General features: G+C 42.2%; 1 protein-coding gene across 1 annotated transcript in view; it reads right to left on the reverse strand.

Annotated features, from left to right (window-relative positions):
* Positions 1-1,329: 1,329 nt before the first annotated feature.
* The window catches only part of SNRNP200 (small nuclear ribonucleoprotein U5 subunit 200), an 84,583-nt gene continuing 65,311 nt past the window's right edge, over positions 1,330-20,601 (reverse strand). Inside the window, exons 34-45 of the mRNA XM_082253285.1 lie at positions 20,389-20,540; positions 16,223-16,331; positions 16,035-16,143; positions 15,013-15,202; positions 12,231-12,395; positions 11,899-12,020; positions 10,461-10,604; positions 10,203-10,379; positions 9,956-10,116; positions 9,470-9,551; positions 8,522-8,614; positions 1,330-1,476 (exon numbers count right to left, since the gene is read on the reverse strand). Coding sequence (XP_082109411.1) covers positions 1,333-1,476; positions 8,522-8,614; positions 9,470-9,551; positions 9,956-10,116; positions 10,203-10,379; positions 10,461-10,604; positions 11,899-12,020; positions 12,231-12,395; positions 15,013-15,202; positions 16,035-16,143; positions 16,223-16,331; positions 20,389-20,540 — 1,648 coding nt within the window. The 3' untranslated portion in view covers positions 1,330-1,332. The remainder of the gene's footprint in view (positions 1,477-8,521; positions 8,615-9,469; positions 9,552-9,955; positions 10,117-10,202; positions 10,380-10,460; positions 10,605-11,898; positions 12,021-12,230; positions 12,396-15,012; positions 15,203-16,034; positions 16,144-16,222; positions 16,332-20,388; positions 20,541-20,601) is intronic.

Raw genomic sequence — 20,601 nt, forward strand, 5'->3', positions numbered from 1 at the left:
CCAAAAACCAGGCGTGTTTGGGTACAGATTGAGTCATTGGAAAGGCAGCTCCCGTAATTCATTCAGTGCAGAGGATTAGTAGGTGAAGAACCACTCCAAATGCAGCTTCTGTGTAAAGTGTAAGTCTTATACTATGAAAAGTATAAATAAAAGTGCTGCACAAATGTGAACTACGAGTTCACAAACTGCAAATAAGTACTGTGCATATATGTAAAGTGGATACTAAATCCACTTTGTGTATAAATTAAATAGTATCCTTGTATCACTTTAATGATAACTAGCAAATTCAACATATATAAAGTGCTGTGAAAATATACAATGTTAAATCCACCTTGTGCATAAAAAGATGTTATTTAAAATGTACATCAATAAACTTCACAAACCAATAACTTTTTTTAATGCACAAGGTGGATTTAACAGTGTATATTTTCACAGCACTTTATATATATTGAATTTGCTAGTCATCGTTAAAGTTATACAAGGATACTATTTAATTAGTGTGTATACACAAAGTGGATTTAGTATCCACATTACATATTTGCACAGTACTTTTATTTATTTCAGTTATACACACCTGAATTGTTTCCACTTTTTTTGCAGTTTGTGAACTCATAGTTCACATTTGTGCTGCACATTTATTTATATTTTTTTAAATTACCCACACACTTACCTTAAGGGGAGTGATTAGTGCTAGCGGCATACCCATAGAAGCGCGCAGATCATTCTGTCATTATTAAGCCTATACTAAGGCTTACCTGTAGGTACCATGAATATCTCCTAAACTTGTACTGTTTAGCAGATATTCACACAGGATGCAGCTGGTGACATCACTAGGGTATGCGCTCTGAAGGGATGGCATATCTGTACCAGGGCTCCTGTGTGTGTGCATGTGCGGGAGTGACATCATCATAACCCTAGCTAGTCATACAGCGGGAGCCCATGAACCCGAAAGGGAGACCTGATGAAGATGGAAGTGTTGGAGGGCTCGGTGTGCAGGTAAGTGTCAGAATGTGTTATGCTGCAGAGGGCCCAATTTTTATTTTGGGGCAGTGTACTACTGCTTTAAGACATTCATGTGCTGAGGAAATAAAACTAAAGAACATGTAACAAAAAAAGTTTATTTTATACTCTTGCAGAGAAACAAAACATGACAAGAGTCACAAACCTCTGTTACTATTAATAGCAGCACTGAGTTACTCCATACATATTAACTGGTGTCTCAGCGATATCACATTTAAAAGTTCTATTTACAACAATCTGTACTGTGTCTACAATTGCCCACACAAGGCATTGGTATGCAATAATGAAGAATGACAGAACAGCTGGAAGATCTTAATCAGAATCACTGTCACTCTCTGCCTCTTTCACATCTACACTGAACTTGTATTCCTGGTCACAGCCCATGTAAGCATCGCTCATAAAGTACAACGTATAATTGTGTGTTCCTGTGGCTGGAGCCACAAAATCCAGTTTTACCTAATGGGAGAAAGAAAAAGCACTGTTAGAACACCATAACCTATAAACACTTCAAAAGAAAAAACATTCAAATGCAGTCCTATACTATAAGAAATTAAAATGAACACAGGGTAATATGGTAGGTTAAAGCAAGCCAACACTGTATAACCAGTGCACAAAGGTAATGTACAGCATCAACAAAAAATATATGCAAATCCTGACTTTCTGAAAGTCGATACAGGCACAAAGCTAGGCAGCTGTTCTTCTGCCACATGACTGCACTAAGAACATCAGACTGTGAGGCTAGGGGTACATACTACATGTATTCCATACCTGATTAACACAACCGCCAAAGAAAAACTGTACTATGGGAATTAAAGGAGCTGTTACTATTCTCCTCCTTAGAATTACTAGCTGCATGGCTATCAGTTCAATATTTTCTCACTTACTGACAAAGGAAAAAGCATTCAGATTAGAAAGTCCAAACTCCTATTCTGCATTTTTTGTTCTGAATAAATAATTCAAAGTTGGAGACAGTAAATATCGACTTTCCTTATAATTCCACCTCCAACCATTATGCCTCAGTTTTGTGAGCAAGCTAATGCCAATAATTTAGAGGGACAGGACCCATGTCCCTCAGAAGACTTCAAGAAACAGATTTTACAGCAAGTACAAAACCCTTGGTTTCTTTATCATCTTTTGAGGGACACATGAACTAGAAATTCTTTACACAGGCTATCCAAAAGCCAGCAATAGAAACAAAAATTATCAACTCCTCTAAAAATGGCACGTGACATACGCCAAAAAAAAAAAAGGGGGGGGGGGGAACAATTTACATTTGCTAAGCCCAAAAGGAAGGGCACTTAGGATGGACCAGGACAGAAAGAAACTGCTAAGGGAAGGCAGAGCTACCAAAAGAAGTAACCAACAAAATAAAAGGTGGAACAACATACTACCTGAACAAAAGAATTAAGGTGGTTAGCAAAACAAAATGTTTACTGTGACCAGCCTCAAAGTAAAATAGGTCTAATAATTAAAAACAGTTTTGACAGCTGCAGTAAATGTTAAAGCCTAATAAACATAACCATTGGCTTCTTAAAAGGAAAACTTGAACAAATAAAGAAAGAAAAAAAACAAAATGGGGAGGTAATCAAAAAGCATGATAACAGAGCTAATCTCCAAAGGCGATATCCAAGTAAGTCCGAGCTCTCATGGTACAAATCTAAATGAAGAAAAGTGGAGAAGAAATCCTAATGGACAAGGAAACTGAAGGGTACTCACAAAATCTTAGCAAGCAAACCCCATATGTAGGGAAGGAATAGGAAGCGGTGTGGGCACCACACTGCGTAACTCAATATAATATCCACACTGCCTAACTCAATATAATATTTGAGATTCTAACAATCTAATCCACCCTTGTCAAACAAAAAAAAACTGAATTCTGTCTAGAAGCAAGGGAAGGAATCCTTGTATTAGTACTAGGAATATTTCCTGATAGAACAGAAAAAAATAATTTAGAGAGACCCCCTCATAAACCTGTAGAGGATCATCTTCAAGTAATTAGATCCAACGAAATCTACGAAGGTGAAATCTTTACCAGGGTGGCATGCATCTAACCTGCTGGCCCCCAAGGAAGTACATCTTCAAGTTATAGTTACTTCCATGGCAAGGAAGGACATGTACTTCTGTATAGAAATGATCAGAAGAGGGGATCCAAAGACATTACAAAGGATGGCATGAATAGAAACATTTACGCTGTATAGCGTAGGCAGGAGGGAGATCTCAAATCATCCAGAGGTAAAAGGTCAAGCAGTAGAGGTCAGATAGACAGACCAACTATCTGTACCAGAAAATTGAACTCAAAGAGTAGACAATAGGGTACATCCTATAGGGTAGCCCTTCCTAGGAAGGAGAAGGGAAGAGAGGTGTCTGACTGACAGATGTAGAGTGGAAACTTGAAGATGTAAGCAGCAAGGATGAAAATGAACAAAGGAACTGAGGCAGAGATGGCTTGCTTACTATGCAAAATTAGAGAAACTGGAGTTCTGCTTTTGAAATGGTCTTGGGAACCTACGAATATTGTTATAGAAGCAGGCAAACCTGGAAACTGTAGCAGGACTTCCTTTTATTTTATTTTGAGAATTTGCAGCAAGTAGAGAGGGCAGATGTAATTTAGGATTGTACAGCAAAGGCTGAAGTACAGGAAATGTATACAGCAAACACGACAGGTCCTTTATAGAAATCCATGGCAAAATCCTGAGAAAAAATGGATTTTTGTAAAATCTTACCGTAAAATCCTTTTCTCTTAAGCTCATTGACAGACGTAGTCCTCGTTGATTCAACACACTCGGGTTATGCTGCCCTCTACAGGAGTAGGACTAGACAGGAAAGAAAACGTTCTGGCCACACCCTAGGGGCAGTCCCAGAGGGTATATCCTCTCACTTCCTGCTCTAGCAAATCAGTTATGTCACAAAGCAGTGTTTAGAGAATTTAACCCAACCCAACCCAACTCAAAAACAGAGGGGCGGGTACTATGTCTGTCAATGAGCTTAAGAGAAAAGGATTTTACGGTAAGATTTTACAAAAATCCATTTTTCTCTGTCGCTCATTGACAGACGTAGTCCTCGTTGATTCAACACACTCGGGACGTCCCAAAGCAGTACCACAAATGAGGGGTGGGAAAATGGAAAACAAATCCATCTAGAAGGCCCAACCGGTGCCAACTAGAAGTTTCCAATGCTCATCAATTAAAGATGAGATTCAACAGAAAACAACACTCGAGGTAGACCACCGGTCTCCTCAAATTGCGGCCTGCAAACCTTGCGGCCAAATGAGGCATCCACCGATGCCATCACCTAAATCTTATAAAATTTTGTAAAGGTATGTACCGACGACCAGGTGGCCGCCTTACATACCTGGACCACTGATGCCTGATGGCGGAAAGCCCAGGAGTACTGAGCGCTCGAGTGAAGTGCGCCCTAACAGGGAACGGAGGATTCCGACCCTTACTAGAATAAGCCTGTACCACCGTCTGTCTAATCCATTTGGAGATAGTCGTGGCAGATGCAGGCAACCCCTATCTGGGGCCATCCGTGATCACAAAAAGTGAATCCGTCTTACGGAATGATTCCGTAGCCTTCAGGTGTACCCTGATTGCCCGAACCACATCCAAGGAATGCAACGCATGTTCCTGATGATGATTGGGCTGAGGACACAAGGAAGGTAGTACAATATCTTCATTTAGATGAAAGTCTGAAACCACCTTTGGAAGAAAGGATGGCTTAGGATGAAGAACTACCTTATCCCTATGAATCACTAAGTATGGGGACTGGCATGACAATGCAGCCAGTTCTGACACCCTGCGTGCAGAAGTGATAGCCACTAAGAAGGCCACCTTCTGGAATAAAGTAAACAAGGGAATCTCCCTGATGCTTTCAAAAGGAGGTTTCTTCAGAACCGACAACCAAATTAAAATCCCAGGGCGATAAGGGCGCGCGGACTGGTGGAGCCAGGTGCCGCACCCCCTGGATGAAATTCCGCACCAAGGACTTAATAGCCAAAGGCTTCTGAAAGAAGATTGCTAATGCTGAAACCTGACCCTTGATGGTGCTCAAGGCTAGTTTTTGCTCAACCCCCTTTCGCAGAAAGGCCAATATTCGGGTCACCGAATAGGTACGTGGAGGAATTTCTAAAGATTCACACCACGCGATATACGTCTTCCATGTGCGATAATAGACCTTGCTGGAAGTCGCTTCCCCTGCTTTAATTAGCGTAGGAATAACTGAAGCTGACAACCCTCTGTCCTTCAGTACCTGGGTCTCAATGGCCAGGCCATTAAACCCAGCGATTGTAAAGCACAATGGAAGATCGGTCCTCGAGACCGCAGACACTCCCTGAGAAGAAGTTCCCAAGGAACGTTCGCGACTAGCATGTCCAAGTCGGCCGGACCGGCTTGATGAGGCTAGCCTAGAATTTCTAGGACAACTGGAGTTCCCTCCATCTCCATCCTGTGGAGAAATCTCAGCAGCAATCTGAGATGAGGGAATCCCTTTAATAGCTGACACTGCCTTTAGGCTGCCACAGGCCGTTCAGCGCGTCTGCTGCATCCACTGGAGCATCGTGGGCGCGCGTTACCAATCTCCGCGCCTTCGGGATGCTGTGAAGAAGACACAGATGGTGAAATCCTTGGCGAATGACTTAAGTCATCACCCTGATATTGCCTGACTGGATCCGAACCAGGCTGCCCTAGAGCTATTTGGCCCTGGCAATCCGACAAAGTCTGATCGTTCTCTGTTCCCACACATTCTTTAGACACCGGATTCCTATCACGAGTGGTGATTTCTCCTGGTTAAACATTAGAGACCGAAGTCACCCGGCTAGAGGCTCCTTGGTCTGTCCGTTCAACCGGATCCGATTCTTGTGGGGAACTGATGCTAATCTTTGGAAAAGGTAAAGAAAATGATCTGTTCAGGGAACGTTAACTACCGCTCCCTGTAGTACTTACGCTGACCCAGCATTTTAACCACAGCACACGTCTGAGGATTACCTCTTACATAGATGCATGCCCTAATAGGGGGGTAGCATCCAAGGCTGCGTCAAAGACAACCTGTAGTCCTTATATAATCTGTTCCATCAAAACAGATGTTGCCTGGGGGATACCTTTCCCCTTCAGGTCCTGGCGCACCAATCTCGCCCATTCCGTAATTGTCTGAGAACTAGATCAAATGACAATAATTGGTCTAAAGGCTGATCCTATTAGGGAAAGATAGTGCGGGACTCCGCTTCTACCTTCCGATCCACCGAATTCTTAAAGGACGAAGCGTCCTCCACTGAAAAAAACTGTGGCTTTATTCAGTCTGGAAATAGGTGGATCCACCACTGGTGATACCGTCCATTTCTTAATGAGGGATTCCTCAAACGGATAGCGTCTAGTAATGTGCTTGGAACTAGTAAAGGTACGCTTAGAATGATCCCATACCTCTTTAATCTTTTTACCCAAACACTTGGGTAAAGAAAAAACCTTCACCGTCCTGGTGGGTCTGCTAGTACCAAAAGGGAAATTCCTTTTTATTTGCCTCTGCCGGAAAAACCTCAAGTCTTAAGGTTTACCGAACCGCACAACTAGTGCGTCCACCAATGCTTCTTCCTGATTTATGGCGGAAGCATGAACGTTCTCCTCACTGTCTGAGGGAACCTTACCTGAGATAACAGCCCCTGCAGAGGGGCCTGCAGCTGCAATAACCATCTCAGCATCTGAATCTGAAGTCTCAGACGATATAGGGGTAGGCGGGGGTCGCTTTCTTGACCCCCGTTCCTGACAGGCCGTCTCCACCCGAGCCACCAAAGACTTCAAAACTGCTGTGAATGCATCCATACTGTGCACTGGCGGGTCCCGCCGCCCCCCCCGAGGGAAACCGGTGGGGGTACCTGTGTGGCAGGGTCCATGATAATTCCAGATACTGCCCGGAAAAATCAATTTGCCAAAAAGAAATAAAACTTTTTTTTTTTTTTTCAGACCCCCAGCGCCACAAAGCCCCTCAGTGTTGCCTGCTTAGGGACCCCTATAGAGTGAGAGAGAGAGATAGACCCCAAAGCTCACCACTTACTGCTCAGAGTTTCAGCATTGTCTAGAACAGACAGGAAGTCTTTTGGCTGGCTTCCCGGGAAGAAAGGAGGCGGCTCCGCCCCTCTGCACGCCTTCCGGCGCCTCCCCTAGCTCCACGAGGTGTTTGAGTCACCTCAAACATGGCCGCCCCCATGCTGGAGACACGAGGCTACGCCAAAATGGCGGCCTCGTGCGAACTACCAGACAATGGCGGCGGCCTGCACAGAACAGCGGCATGTCTGCAGAAGGTTCTCGGCCTCACAGCCCTTCACCCTCATGGTGGTCAGCGGTACCGGACCCTGGCGGGCCGTATGCGGTCCGTGGCCGTCGGGAGGCATCTGCTTTAGCTGGAGGAATATGATCTGGAATGCAGTATACATGTATAGACATCGCCCTGTGGCTTCTGACAGGTAGGATACCTTATACTATCACAGTAATGTTCTAGTACTGCCACTGCCTACAATCATTTAAACATTTTTGCAATTAGATTGTCAGCTCCCAAACCAAGCCTCCTGGTTACTTGTTCACAAAAATCACACTCAGATAGGGGGATCTGTGACATGTTATAGGATAGAGGGGAGACCCATCCTTACCATTACAGCGAGGGGCCCGCGTTCACCACAAGATCCGTCAGGGGGAAAGGGGGAACATACTACTCACCATACCGGAACCAGGCGGGCGCCAACTCCTGACAGTACCCCTCTCCACCGAGGTGGGAGGGCTGTAGACCAGTACGGACGCCGTGACTCATGGTCTTAGGCGTTTCGGCGAGACGTTTAACTCGCAGGGTCAGTCCCCGTCCAGCGGGACTATGTGGCGGCCGACCCAGCGCGGAGCTATGGCCTGCACGCGCTCGTAGGCTGAACTGGGGTGACCACTGGATCTCAACATCCAGCCCGTCGCCCAGTTCAGCTTTCTTGCTTGAAGATCTCACAGGAACACTGGAGAAAAAAAGCTGTCTAAAAAATCTTTTCTAAGAAAAAAATCCTGCCAGGACCGAAGATCCCAGCAAGGTATCTAGGTCCTTACTCCTAACTAGACAGAAAAAACTGATTTGCTAGAGCAGGAAGTGAGAGGATATACCCTCTGGGACTGCCCCTAGGGTGTGGCCAGAACGTTTTCTTTCCTGTCTAGTCCTACTCCTGTAGAGGGCAGCATAACCCGAGTGTGTTGAATCAAAGAGGACTACGTCCGTCAATGAGCGACAGAGAAATTCATACTTAATCACTTCCAAATGCAAATATCCAAAACCAAATTTAGTCTCAAAACTGACATTTACTAGAGTACAAATATGATGAAAATGACTGAGACTTTGATTTCCCAATCGGGAAAGTGACATGCAGATGTGAAACAAAGTAGAAGATGGCCTTTTTAGAGCTACAGCAAATGATAAAGGAGAAGCAGCATCACTCTCCACTTTATAAACATACCTACTTAGGATGAACACAAACACAACTAACCTTTGCTTTCTGCTGTAATGTCAGCCTCTTGATAGAGATTAGACTGTTGGATTTGGCATCACCTATCACAACCCACCAGCCTTCTTCACGTTTCTGAAAAGATTGCAGTAGACAAATTTTACAGCTGTAGTGTATACAGGACTAATACACAGGTTATTGTGTAAACTTGATATATGGAATTATTGGTTTAAAATGAACCTGTACCATTTAAGATAACAGTTTGCTGATATCCTCTGCCACTGATACTTTTAATAGCTTTCCTCACAGCCCCAAAGATCCTGTGTAATTTCCAGCCTCAACCTCAAATTGGAACTTACACAAAATTAATGGCTCTACCCAGCCCCCACACAACTCAGGCCTGACAATTGGCTGCGCAGATGCCTGAAGCAGCTTTATTGTGGTAGGAAGAGGAGAGTGACCACCATACCTGGATGTACAGCATTTTACATGGGGGGCTCCAGCAGGGTAGAGCACTGGGAAGGTAAACAGCAGAAAGAAGAAGTGGGCTATCAAATGAACCGGTTATAGATTTGCCTTAATTTGTAGCTGCAGCAATTTCATATATTCCTATTTGGTAGCAAATATATAGTTTGATGCAGAGCGCATAGCTTTTTTTTTCTGACGTCAATTTACTACAACATAACATTCTTATGATATGTAGGGAAATGGTTTCAATCAAGATAAAAACACTTTAGAGCATGACCACAACCATTTATCTCCCAATTCTATGCACACTTCCATTTTATAAAAAGTAGTTATAAGAGGAAGAAAGCCTACTAGAATGAATAGTATAAGTCTGAACTACATGGCTTGGTTACTGGCAGTAGATATCATGGAAATACTCCCATTTCAAAACCAATTTTATTTAGATTATAAACTGCTTGTACTTCAGTTTTCCAGCTACCCCATGGTATAAATGACACATAGACCTTAAGAAATAAAACATACCTGGGGGAATAAGGGAGCAATTACAGGACCTGTAACTTCTTCCTCTCGTTCCAGTTGCACAAGAACAACAACGGCACCACCACTATATTAGGATAAAACAAACATGAAATTTTTAATATAAGTGCATTCATCAGCTAAATAACATTACTTTATAGCTATATGTAGATAACCACTGATGACCTGGCCAAAATTAATTTAGTCTGTGGCCTTGTCGGTCACCACCTGCCCAACATCTGAGCGTAAGATTGTTGGCTGAATAGTGACTGCATCCAATTAGATGCAGGCACTTTTCTAGTATTTTGACAGCGGGCAGGCTACCTAGAAAAAAAAAAATCTATACCTGTATGGCCAGCTTTATCATGCTATGTACATTTTCTATGGTTGCCCATAGGAACCAAATATCTTGGTTCATCTGGAATCTGTGTGGCTTCTATAAGTGGCTGTTCCAGTTTGCACAGATAAGACCCTTCCCAGTAAATCGCTCACCTTCTAATAATGTCTTTCTCTGCTACCTCATAAGACAGCTCAATATTAGGATAGCGGTTACAGAACCTGGCCACATCGGCCATCTGAGAATCAGTGAGCTGCAGAAGTTCTGTGCGATCTTCATCTTCCATCTCCATGATATCAAACACACTTTCCACTCCCTGAAAGACACCAAAATATAACCTACTTTTGTACCCAAGTTGTGCTCTTTGCATACTACAGCCAGTTCTGCAAGTATAGCTCTTACCTTATCTGTGCACCTCTTGATGTTATCAGAAGTGAAGTGTGGCAACTGTTTCAAGTAAGAGTCCTTAGACCACATAGCTTGTGTGACCATTTGTGCCAGTTCCATAGCAGCGAGGGCTGGACTGAGCCAGCCATTACTGGAAAGCACATCCACACATGCCTGGATAAGTCGGATTGCCTGGAACAGTAGACAGAAGAATGAGTACTCATCCCTAAAAAGAGCAAATGATCAGTTAAATATCTGGCAGCGCTCACTCACCTTACTAAGGATCTCTTCTGTGTCTGACTGGAGTTCTGCACTCAGTTGCATGCGGGAGAGGTGAGCCTGGAGCAGCAGGTTGGTCTTTACATGGGGGTCGTTGAATTTGGGATTTGTCAGTTTGTGGGGGACTTTCTGTGACAGCTGAAGAATGACACAATGTATATCAAAACAAAGATTCACCAGACAATGACAGCTGTTTTATCAGTATTTAAATCTAATGATGACTCCACACACTTCCCTACAAGCTTACTTTGTCATACTTAAAACATAGCGAAACCTAACTTGTAAAAAACCTGTGAGCTGTGAGCAGGCAGCTCTTTAGAAGAGGCATGCTATGTATGCAATAATAATCATTTGCCTGCTCGCAGTTTTCTATTGAATGTACACAATGACGTTCCCCCCACCCCACCCCCACCAGCTAATCAAGAGGCCAAGAACCTAGCACACAGGAGAAGATGACAACAGCCAGCAAGGGAAGTAATTGCAGCATCACTGAAATGGGGGGGGTGAGCATATTGAGGAATTTAGTTTGGCTTTATGGTCACTGAGTCAGGGGCTCCCTACATAGAATGGTTTCTGTACACTAGGCAGTTTGGCGCTTTTCAATCAGCTTTCAAGTACAAATGTTTCCTAGATTCAGCAACCAAATTAATCAAAAGGGGTGATAAATACAATTTGAAACCATCATCTTAAAGAGGTTGTAAACCCCCCTTAATGACTTGTGCCTACAGGAAATCCTATGATAAGACTTACCTATAGGTACTGTAAATATCTCCTAAACTTGCACCGTTTAGGAGATATTTACATTGCATGCAGACAATGATGTCATTGGCGCATGCGCTCTGAAGAAACAGCCACCCGTGCCATTCCTTCAGAGCCCTGTGCCATGAACGGCAGCTCCCGTGCGCATGTGCGGGAGTGATGTAATTGCGTCTCCGGTCAATCAGATGGCCAGAGAATGCAAACCAGGAAGTAGGACGGCCGAAAATTTCTGCGGTGTTACAGGTGAGCAGGCAGCACTGCGGGGGCTTCGGTCTAAGGTAAATATTTCATAATGAGCTAGTATGCGATGCATACTAGCTCATGCCTTTGTCTTTCAGGTTTTTCTTTTAAATTTTTTACAACCTTTTTTTAAAAGTCTTTCTAAAGGACATTTTTGATCAACTTGCACCCCCTTTTTGTAAAGTTTGGATGTCTTTAACCTGAAAACTTGGTTGAACAGGATTGGTCAGGCATTAGATTTGTCCATAACAAACCGAATTCTCCCTTTTCTTCTGCTTTGGGGTTATCAGATAGTGAAAGGAAGAATCTGACTGCCTGCTGTAGGCCAAGACAGATAATTTGTGTTTGAAATACCTAAAGCTAAGGCCACAAGGTCACTACATATGAGGCAACAAATGTCAATCCCACATAATTATTACACGCGACTTCCTACCTGGCGCAGCAGGTTGTCCTCCCGGTGACGGATGGGTATACTTTCGTACTCTGCAGCATTTGAAATGATCTCGATCAATCCTCGTACCTTCGTCTTGGCATTCAAAGACATGCTGAAGAGCTCTGAGTAATAAATAAAAATAAAGAATGAGGGGAGAGAACACAAAAAGGATTGACTAACACAGAGGTGTCAGCAACCTGATCAGGTTAGCTGAAGCAATCAAATTTCACCTTTCACCAGACTGGAGCAGTCAACTATTGGCAAATTTACTTTGCTCTTGTTGGTCAATTATGCTAAATATGAGGTGGAAAGAGAAAAGGACAGTTGCTTACCAATTGTGGTGTAGTTAATATAATAATAGGCTGCAATCATGCCCAGATTAAGCGGAGCCACATCCATTTCATCTTCAATGCTGATGCACTTGGATTGTTCTAGGTCACTGAGTGTTTGTTCCACCAGTTCTGACAAGTGATCTGACAGATGTCTATGGGAAACACCTGAAAACGGCATGTTCATAGATCAGGTTATAGACTGACATAACTCCAACATTAAAACTTAAAAAAAGATTTTAGAATCCAATATAAAATGAGGTAAATTATTTGGGACTTACCAAAAGAAACAAGTTGTTAAATAATATCAGTATTCTCAATACAAGTTTAGGAGGAGGAAATACAGTCATACACATGTAAATACTTGCTCATGGCAGTTTACTATGACAGTAAAGCTAGCCCAAATCTAGCGCCTTCCTCTGACAAGCTCTATCCCCATAATGGCCTTAGCCATAGTTATGGAGTGAACCAAATTACTTAAATTAGCTAGTTTGGACACTGAGCACTTGTTGAAATGAAATTCCATGAGCCAAAACTTCCCTTCCTGGTGTGTGGCTGAATTTCTACCTTTCCGGTTGGGACTGGGGAGACCCTGACTAGCCGTGCAGTGATAAAGGTGAAAGATTGCTTAGTCTCATCTTGGAGTCCTTTCACAAGCTCCTGTAATAGCCCAAAAGACTATTGCTGACACCTGAAAGTTTTTAAGCCTTCCACAGAGGATTCAAGTTTAAACGTACTTATTTTGAACATAATAGAAGTACACTTTTTACTGAGCACTATAAATAATTTATTATGTTCTAATCAGATACTTCAATGCAATATGGATTTAAAAAACAAAGATCATATTGTGGCAATGGCCATTGCAAAGAAATGTGTCGAGCTAACCCTTTGTCAGCATATAATGGGCATAGAAGATGTATACAAAGGACTAGATCCCTTTCAACTCACTGCTTTGTTTTAGATTCTGGTACCTGTATATGTGGGGTATGAGGTTGGAAAACAAAAAGGTACGAAAAACAGATTGTGCCCATACACTATCAGCATACACCATTTTTAGTGCAAGTCGCTGGCTGTTTACTATTCTGGAGCATTTAATCTTTGACCCAGTATGACAGTGGCATCACAGAGGACATATGCTGCTATATAGAACGTTAGATATTTCTAAGACATTTATAATATTGCTGGAACAAAGCATAGGTAACAATATTCGATGGAGAGAGGAGTAATTTATGTGGATGTGTAATGTGTTGTAAAGTGCCAGTGTTAAACTTTTATTGTTAAAAGGCACCATGGGGTTTATTTACTAAGACTGGAGAGTGCTTGGCAAGCCGATACACTCTGACAGGAAGAATCAATGAACAACAGCACTCTAAGCCTGCCGGGACTTGTAGTTTTCCATTGAATTTTTACAGCTAGTCATCAGAGCGGGGGATTGGGGGTGGTCCCTTCATAACATATTACACCCTGAATATGGGTGTAACATGTTATGAAGGGTGAACTTATCCTTTAATTGAACAAGCCGAAGTAGAAGCTGATTGGCTATCATTCACAGCTGCCAGATTTTTGCACTCTCCAGTTTTAGTAAATGAACCCCAGTGAGACTATATACCCTTTTTTCGGTGTCCTCCTGGGTGCTCTAGTAGCCCCAAAGCTTTAGCTCTTGATCCATAGGTTGTATATGTACATTTCAGAGTCAGAGGCTTTTGGGTACTCAAGGTCACAAATATATATGTAAAAAAAAAAAAATAAAGAAACATACCTACATACAGGTTCTCCTGCAAACTGCTTTTTAACTAATGCTATATTGCTGACTTTACAAGAATCATTTCATGACAGATTTAACAAATATGAGTAAAAAAAGATAGATATACACAGTTTAGCCATAACATTATGATCACTGACAAAGTTAATAACATTGATTATCTTATGGCAACGGTTTTTGAAATTGGGTGGGATAAATTAGGCAACAAGTGAACATGTTGTCGCTGAAGTTGATGTGTTGAAAGCAGAAAAATGGGCAAGTGTAAGGATTTAACAAAGGTCCAAATTGTAATGGCTATACGACTGGGTCAGAGCGCTTGTGGAATTATTCCCAGTCTGCAGTGGTCAAGACCTACTAAAAGTGGTCTACAGAAGGAGAACCAGCAAACAAGCAACAAGTCATGGGTAGCTGAGGCTCACAGATGCACAGCACGTGGGGAGCAAAAGCTGGCCTGTGTAATCTTTTAGAAGAGTACTGTAGCTCAAACTGCTGAAAAATGTAATGCTAGTTCAGACTGAAAGGTGGCAGAAAACACAGAGATTTGCAGTTTGTTGCGTATGAGGCTACGTAGCAGCAAGCTGGTCAGAGTGCCCACGCTGACCCATGTCCACAGCCAAAAGTGCCTACATTGGGCACGTGAGAATCAGAACAGGACCATGTAGCAATGGAAGGAGGTGGCCTGCTTTAATGGATTCAAGAATAGTTTGAGGAATATGAGGTCCAGGTGTTGATATAACTTAAACAAGTCCGATCCTGGAGGTCACACCTCGCAATTTACAGGACTTCGTATTTTATTTATTTATTTATTTCAGGTACTTCGTATCGTCTACTGATGACTTGGTGGCAGCATACCTTCAGAGGTCTAGCGGAGTCAACGTTACAACAGGTTATGGTGGGCAGTCATAATATCATGGCTGATCAGTGTAAATAGATTTATAAATGTAAGCCAGCAAAAGTTAAGAATAATGAGGCATAAAGGAGGATTATAAGAGTGAAATCACTAAATCCAATCTCTGTTCTCACCCTGTAAATTGTAGTAGTTTGGGTTTTGTGTCATTCTTCTGTACAAGAATGTCCAGGTCAGATAATCCACAGCGTCCTGTTTGTTTTCTATGGTCTTGGTGACAATTTCTGCATTGAAGTGGTCATGTAAGCAGTGATCCAAGTGAGATTCCACAGGCAGAGGCTCATACAGAAACTTCTTAAAGAAATCCTGGAAAACAGTTTATAAGCAACAGTAAGGACATGCATAAGACACCAAGACATGTATAAAATACTGGCTGAAAAGAAGGGAAAAACGAAGCTACATTTTGGAAAATATTGGTCAACTCAGCAATACCACTGTACAAGTTCACTTATGAGTCTAGGGGTTTTCCAGGGAAATTTACCAAACATGGGATATCTGGGTTACCTCCGTTGAAACAAATCCTCCTGGAGATACCTCTATGGAATGTGCTCCTCTCTCAATTCATTCTACTGACCCAATTAGAGCATCTGCAGGGTGAAGGCTGATTTGGAGGTATCATTTTTGGTTATGCCTATGGCCATTGAGCATTAACCAAATCCGCCATCTTGGTTGCCAAGTGGATAGTTTGGTCATTGTATTTTTACTATTTTGTTTTCATTCGTGTGTTTTTTTTTTTTTGTCCGTTTATCTTAAGCCTGGGTATGCCTAATAAGCTTTGTTTTGTACCCGAAGTTCAAAATGCTCAATAAAGTGTATTTATTAAAAAAAAAAACTAAGTTACAGACATACATGCTTCGAAAACATGAAGTGCAAAAAGAACAGAGAAATAGGCGTTCTAAATGGCTGCTATGGCTGACTTTTAAAACCTTGCATATCATCATTACTATTTTACACTGCTTCATAAACATGAATAGCAATGCAGAACATTGACAGCAGACACATCAATTCATTCCAAGAAAATCAGTGAAAGATTAATGCCGATGAGTTGCTTAGCACCGATTCTTTATGACATTGCTATTAGCACCTTAATCTAACACTACATTAGAAAAAGTTTAGGAATAGGTGAATAAAACCTCACCTTCTTTGACCCTTGACACATGATGACACATCGCCCCTCATCATCCTGCAAGGGCCTGTTAGCGTACCCTACCATCTGAAGAACATCATAGATGGGGTAGTCTACATAACTGCAGAAGGAAAATACGGCAATGAGATGAGCAGATAATAGAAGAAACTTTCCTAACTAATAAATTATTAGATACATACGCATGAATCTTCCCGTTATAGTACTGAGTGTCCATGATGATGACCAGGTGAGCGGCAATGTTGAGACCCCAGCAAAGACTGCGAGAAGCTACAACTACCTGTACTGCGCCTGATAAATCAGAGAATAATACACATTAGGGTTCCATTAAAAAAATGATAGCTGATGACAAGAAAAAAAAATAAAGCATATTGTTTGGCCAGATTCTTTTTTTGGATATCATAATAAAAAAAGTTTAAAAACCATTAGTATATTTTTCCTGTGTTTCACGTTGGGGAGATTGTCTTTCACCTCCTATCCAGAGAAAAGGGAAAAATGGAAGTGGAAGGAAATCTCTTAGTTGTCACCAAACAGGTGTCACCACTGAAAAGATTTGGCCTTACCCACCATTCTGGGGACAACTGTAGTATTGTGGATTTGCCATGGCTTTCTGTCCTAGTGATAGCAATCGCTAAGACAAATAGAGAGGGTGAATCTAGCCAGCAGGGACACAGACATCAATAAATACTGGACAGGAGTTCTAACCTTTTCCTAGGTTTTGCCTATGCATACACTCCATAATATCAAAGTTCTACAATTAATGCTGGGCGATAAAAGTACATTAAAGCCCTAACCCAGGTTTACTTTTACTTTAAATAGTTCCTGTCTGCTGCCAGACTAAATTTAAGTCAGGTTGAGTGCTTCTCAGCCATTCACAGGAAGGATTCAAAGGAATCAATGAATACAAGGCTTCCTCTGATTTGCTGAGGTGGAGATTATGACATCACCTGCCCACCTCTCACCAAACAGAGAAAGCCTTGTACTCACTGAAAAAAAAGACAAGCTGTATACTGTATGTAACCGGTGCTTCAATTTATACAGGGCAGACAGCAGCTACAGCAATTATTAAAGGAAATTATTTGTTTGGGCCACTTAGGCTGAAACAAACTATTTAAAGTAAAATAAAAGCTTAAAGGTGTATTCCTTGTTGCCAGAATAACTAATGAGATGATCACTGCGTTATACCCTACCTAACAAGACAGGCACTTCGCTTCATCAAAGCAAGAGAAGCCACAGAAAGAAAAGAACAGCAGAATATCTTATCATTAAGGGTAGCTATCTCACTGTACACAGCTCATACTAGGTACCACTATAAAATTTATTTGTGAACATTTCTGAAGAAAGACTTCTGCAAATCCTGATGTTTTGGGATTTGTTTTTGCTTTCCTCCACTTATTTCCTCACTATCCAGTACATTACTATTGGATTATTAAATTAAAGTGTCATTAATCCCAGACTATAAATTAAAAAAAAACTCATTACATGCTATATAAAACACAGAACATAAACTCCTAAAGTCAATAAAACATTTGTTTTGTGTAGAGTGAAATATATCTCATTGATCCCGTTGTCAGCTGTCCCTCCAATCCTCTTTGTGTCCCCCACTGCAGTCTGAGATCGTGTTGATCAGCTGTTGCCATCTACTGAGCATTCTGCAATTTCAGTTCCATTCAGAGCTCTTTATTTACTGCTTTATCTTATTTAAGCAGCCCGCATGACTATAGAGCCACACATGTGGGTGTATACACAATGGTAAATGACACTCCCCTCCCTCCTCTGTGTACTCCTATTGGTAAGCTCTACGCGGGGGCTGGATATAGTATGCTGATTGATTATTAAATATGTGAAAATGTAATTGCTACTACCAAATAAAGTATAAAAAGAGGAAAAAAAAAGTGTGGGGGGGGGGGATCTTGGATGCATATGTTGTCTCAACAAAATGAAAGCTAGTGTCAATCATCTTTGACTCCGCCTAAACCATATTAATGCACCACTAAATGGGATTTTTGACTTACCGAAAAATCCATTTCTCTGAGTTCATTGACAGACACAGCTCTAGATTCTGAACAATTGAGTTATATTGCCCCCTACAGGAGTAGAACACTAGGCAGAAAAAAAGAACTTGGCTACGCCTATGGGCAATCCCATGTGGTATACTCCCCCTCTCTACTATAGGTCTGCAGTTGAGTGGATTACATTCATTATTTTTATCAACATTCTACAAACAATACCCCGTAATGACAACATGAAAGAAGTTTATTTGAAATCTTTGCAAATTTATAAAAAAAAAATAAAAATCACATGTACATAAGCATTCACAGCATTTGCCATGACACTCAAAATTGAGCTCAGGGGCATCGTGATTCCACTGATGATCTTTGAGATATTTCTACAACTTGATTGGAGTCCCCCTGTGGTAATCTCAGTTGATTGGACATGATTTGGAAAGGCACACACCTGTCTATATAAGGTCTCACAATTAACAGGGCTTTTCAGAGCACAAACCAAGCCATGAAGTCCAAGGAATTGTCTGTAGCCCTCCGAGACAGGATTGTATGAAGGCACAGATCTGGGGAAGGGTACATAAAAATGTCTGCAGCATTTCAAGGTCCCAATGAGCACAGTGGCCTCCATCACCCGTAAATGGGAGAAGTTTGGAACCACCCGGAATCTTGCTAGAGTGGGCCGCCATGCCAAACTTAGTGTTTGGGATTGAAGGGCCTTAGTTAGGGAGGTGACCAAGAACCGGATGGTCACTCTGACAGAGCTCCAGCATTTCTCTGTGGAGAGAGGAGAAACTTCCAGAAGAACAACCATCTCTGCAGCACTCCACCAATCAGGCCTGTATGGTAGAGTGGCCAGATGGAAGACACTCCTCAGTAAAAGGCACATGGCAGCCCGTTTGGAGTTTGCAAAAAGGCACCTGAAGGACTCTGACCATGAGAAACAAAATTCTCTGGTCTGATGAAACAAAGATTGAACTTTTTCGACTGAATAGCAAGCGTCATGTTTGGAGGAAACCAGGCACCGCTCATCACCTAATACCATCCCTACAGTGAAGCATGGCGGTGGCAGCATCATGCTGTGGGGATGTTTTTCAGGGGCAGGAACTGGGAGACTAGTCAGGATCGAGGGAAAGATGAATGCAGCAATATACAGAGACATCCTTGATGAAAACCTGCTCCAGAGCCTTCTAGACCTCAGAATGGGGCAAACGTTCATCTTCTAACAGGCAACGACTCTAAGCACACAGCCAAGATAACAAAGGAGTAGCTACAGGACAACTCTATGAATGTCCTTGAGTGTCCCAGGCAGAGCCCAGACTTGAACCTGATTGAACATCTCTGGAGAGATCTGAAAATGGCTGTGCACCGATGCTCCCCATCCAAACTGATGGAGTTTGAGAGATCCTGCAAAGAAAGGGAGAAACTGCCCTAAAATGGGTGTGCCAAGCTTGTAGCATCATACTCAAAAAGTCTTGAGGCTGTATTTGGTGCCAAAGGTGCTTCAACAAAGTATTTGGCAAAAGCTGTGAACACTTATGTACATGTGATTTTTTTTCACTTATATTTTTAATAAATTTGCAAAGATTTCAAACAAACTTCTTTCACAATGTCATTATGTGGTATTGTTTGTAGTTATTTTGAGGAAAATAATGAATTTATTCCATTTTGGAATACAGCTGTAACATTAAAATGTGAAAAAAAAGTGAAGCGCTGTAAATACTTTCGGACTGACTGTATATAATTTATGTGAAATAATCATGGCAATTAACACTTCTCTATTAGTATCACTTTATGAATGTTACTTTCTTGAACCTCTCTCCTCAAATTAAAAGGAGATGTACAGCCAAAGCTCGTTTGGCTGTACATCTCCTATGGATCACAGGAATGCAGTTCATTTTGCACTCCTGTGACCCCTTTTCAGCAGAGAGCAGGCTTAAGTTCGCTCTCTGCTGACGTCACAGAAGTCAGTCCAGGCACCATGTCATACCAACCACAGAGTCAGGATCCACCAGGTGCCTGGACCAACACCCAGCTCAGCCTCTCAGCAAGCCACTGAGAGCCTGAGCCAGCCGCTCCCTGCCCCTCCGCAGCCCAGCGATCCAATGAGTGAGGAGAGGGCAGAACAAAGAGCTGTGACTGACAGTCAGCCGCTCTCTGATCGGGGGCTGTCCGAACCGAGCGATTGGCTGTGTTTGATCGCTCCGTTCTCAGTGTAGAGGTGTTGGGGAACAGACGCAGCAGGTAAGTATGAACGGGGGAAAAAAATAATCCCATACATCTCTTAACAGAAATACAGATAGGCAACGCATGTTGGATAGAAGAAAAAGTCAGTTGGTGCTTACCCGAGTTAAAGAGCTGCTCGACAATTCGCCTCTCCAAAGATGAGAGGCCTTCGTGCAGATAACCCACACCATTCAAAAGGGTCTCTTTCAAAGTGTTATCGCTTAGCTTGTCAAGGTATGGAGCCAGGTCCTTCTCTGTGCAATACAGGAACCTGTATGGAGGAGTTAAATTATAGTCTGGTTTTTACAAGAAATGCAGATACTAAAATTTAC

The sequence above is a fragment of the Pelophylax lessonae genome (assembly GCF_965119305.1).
Source record: "Pelophylax lessonae genome assembly, chromosome: 4".
In the NCBI taxonomy this organism is placed as follows: domain Eukaryota; kingdom Metazoa; phylum Chordata; class Amphibia; order Anura; family Ranidae; genus Pelophylax; species Pelophylax lessonae.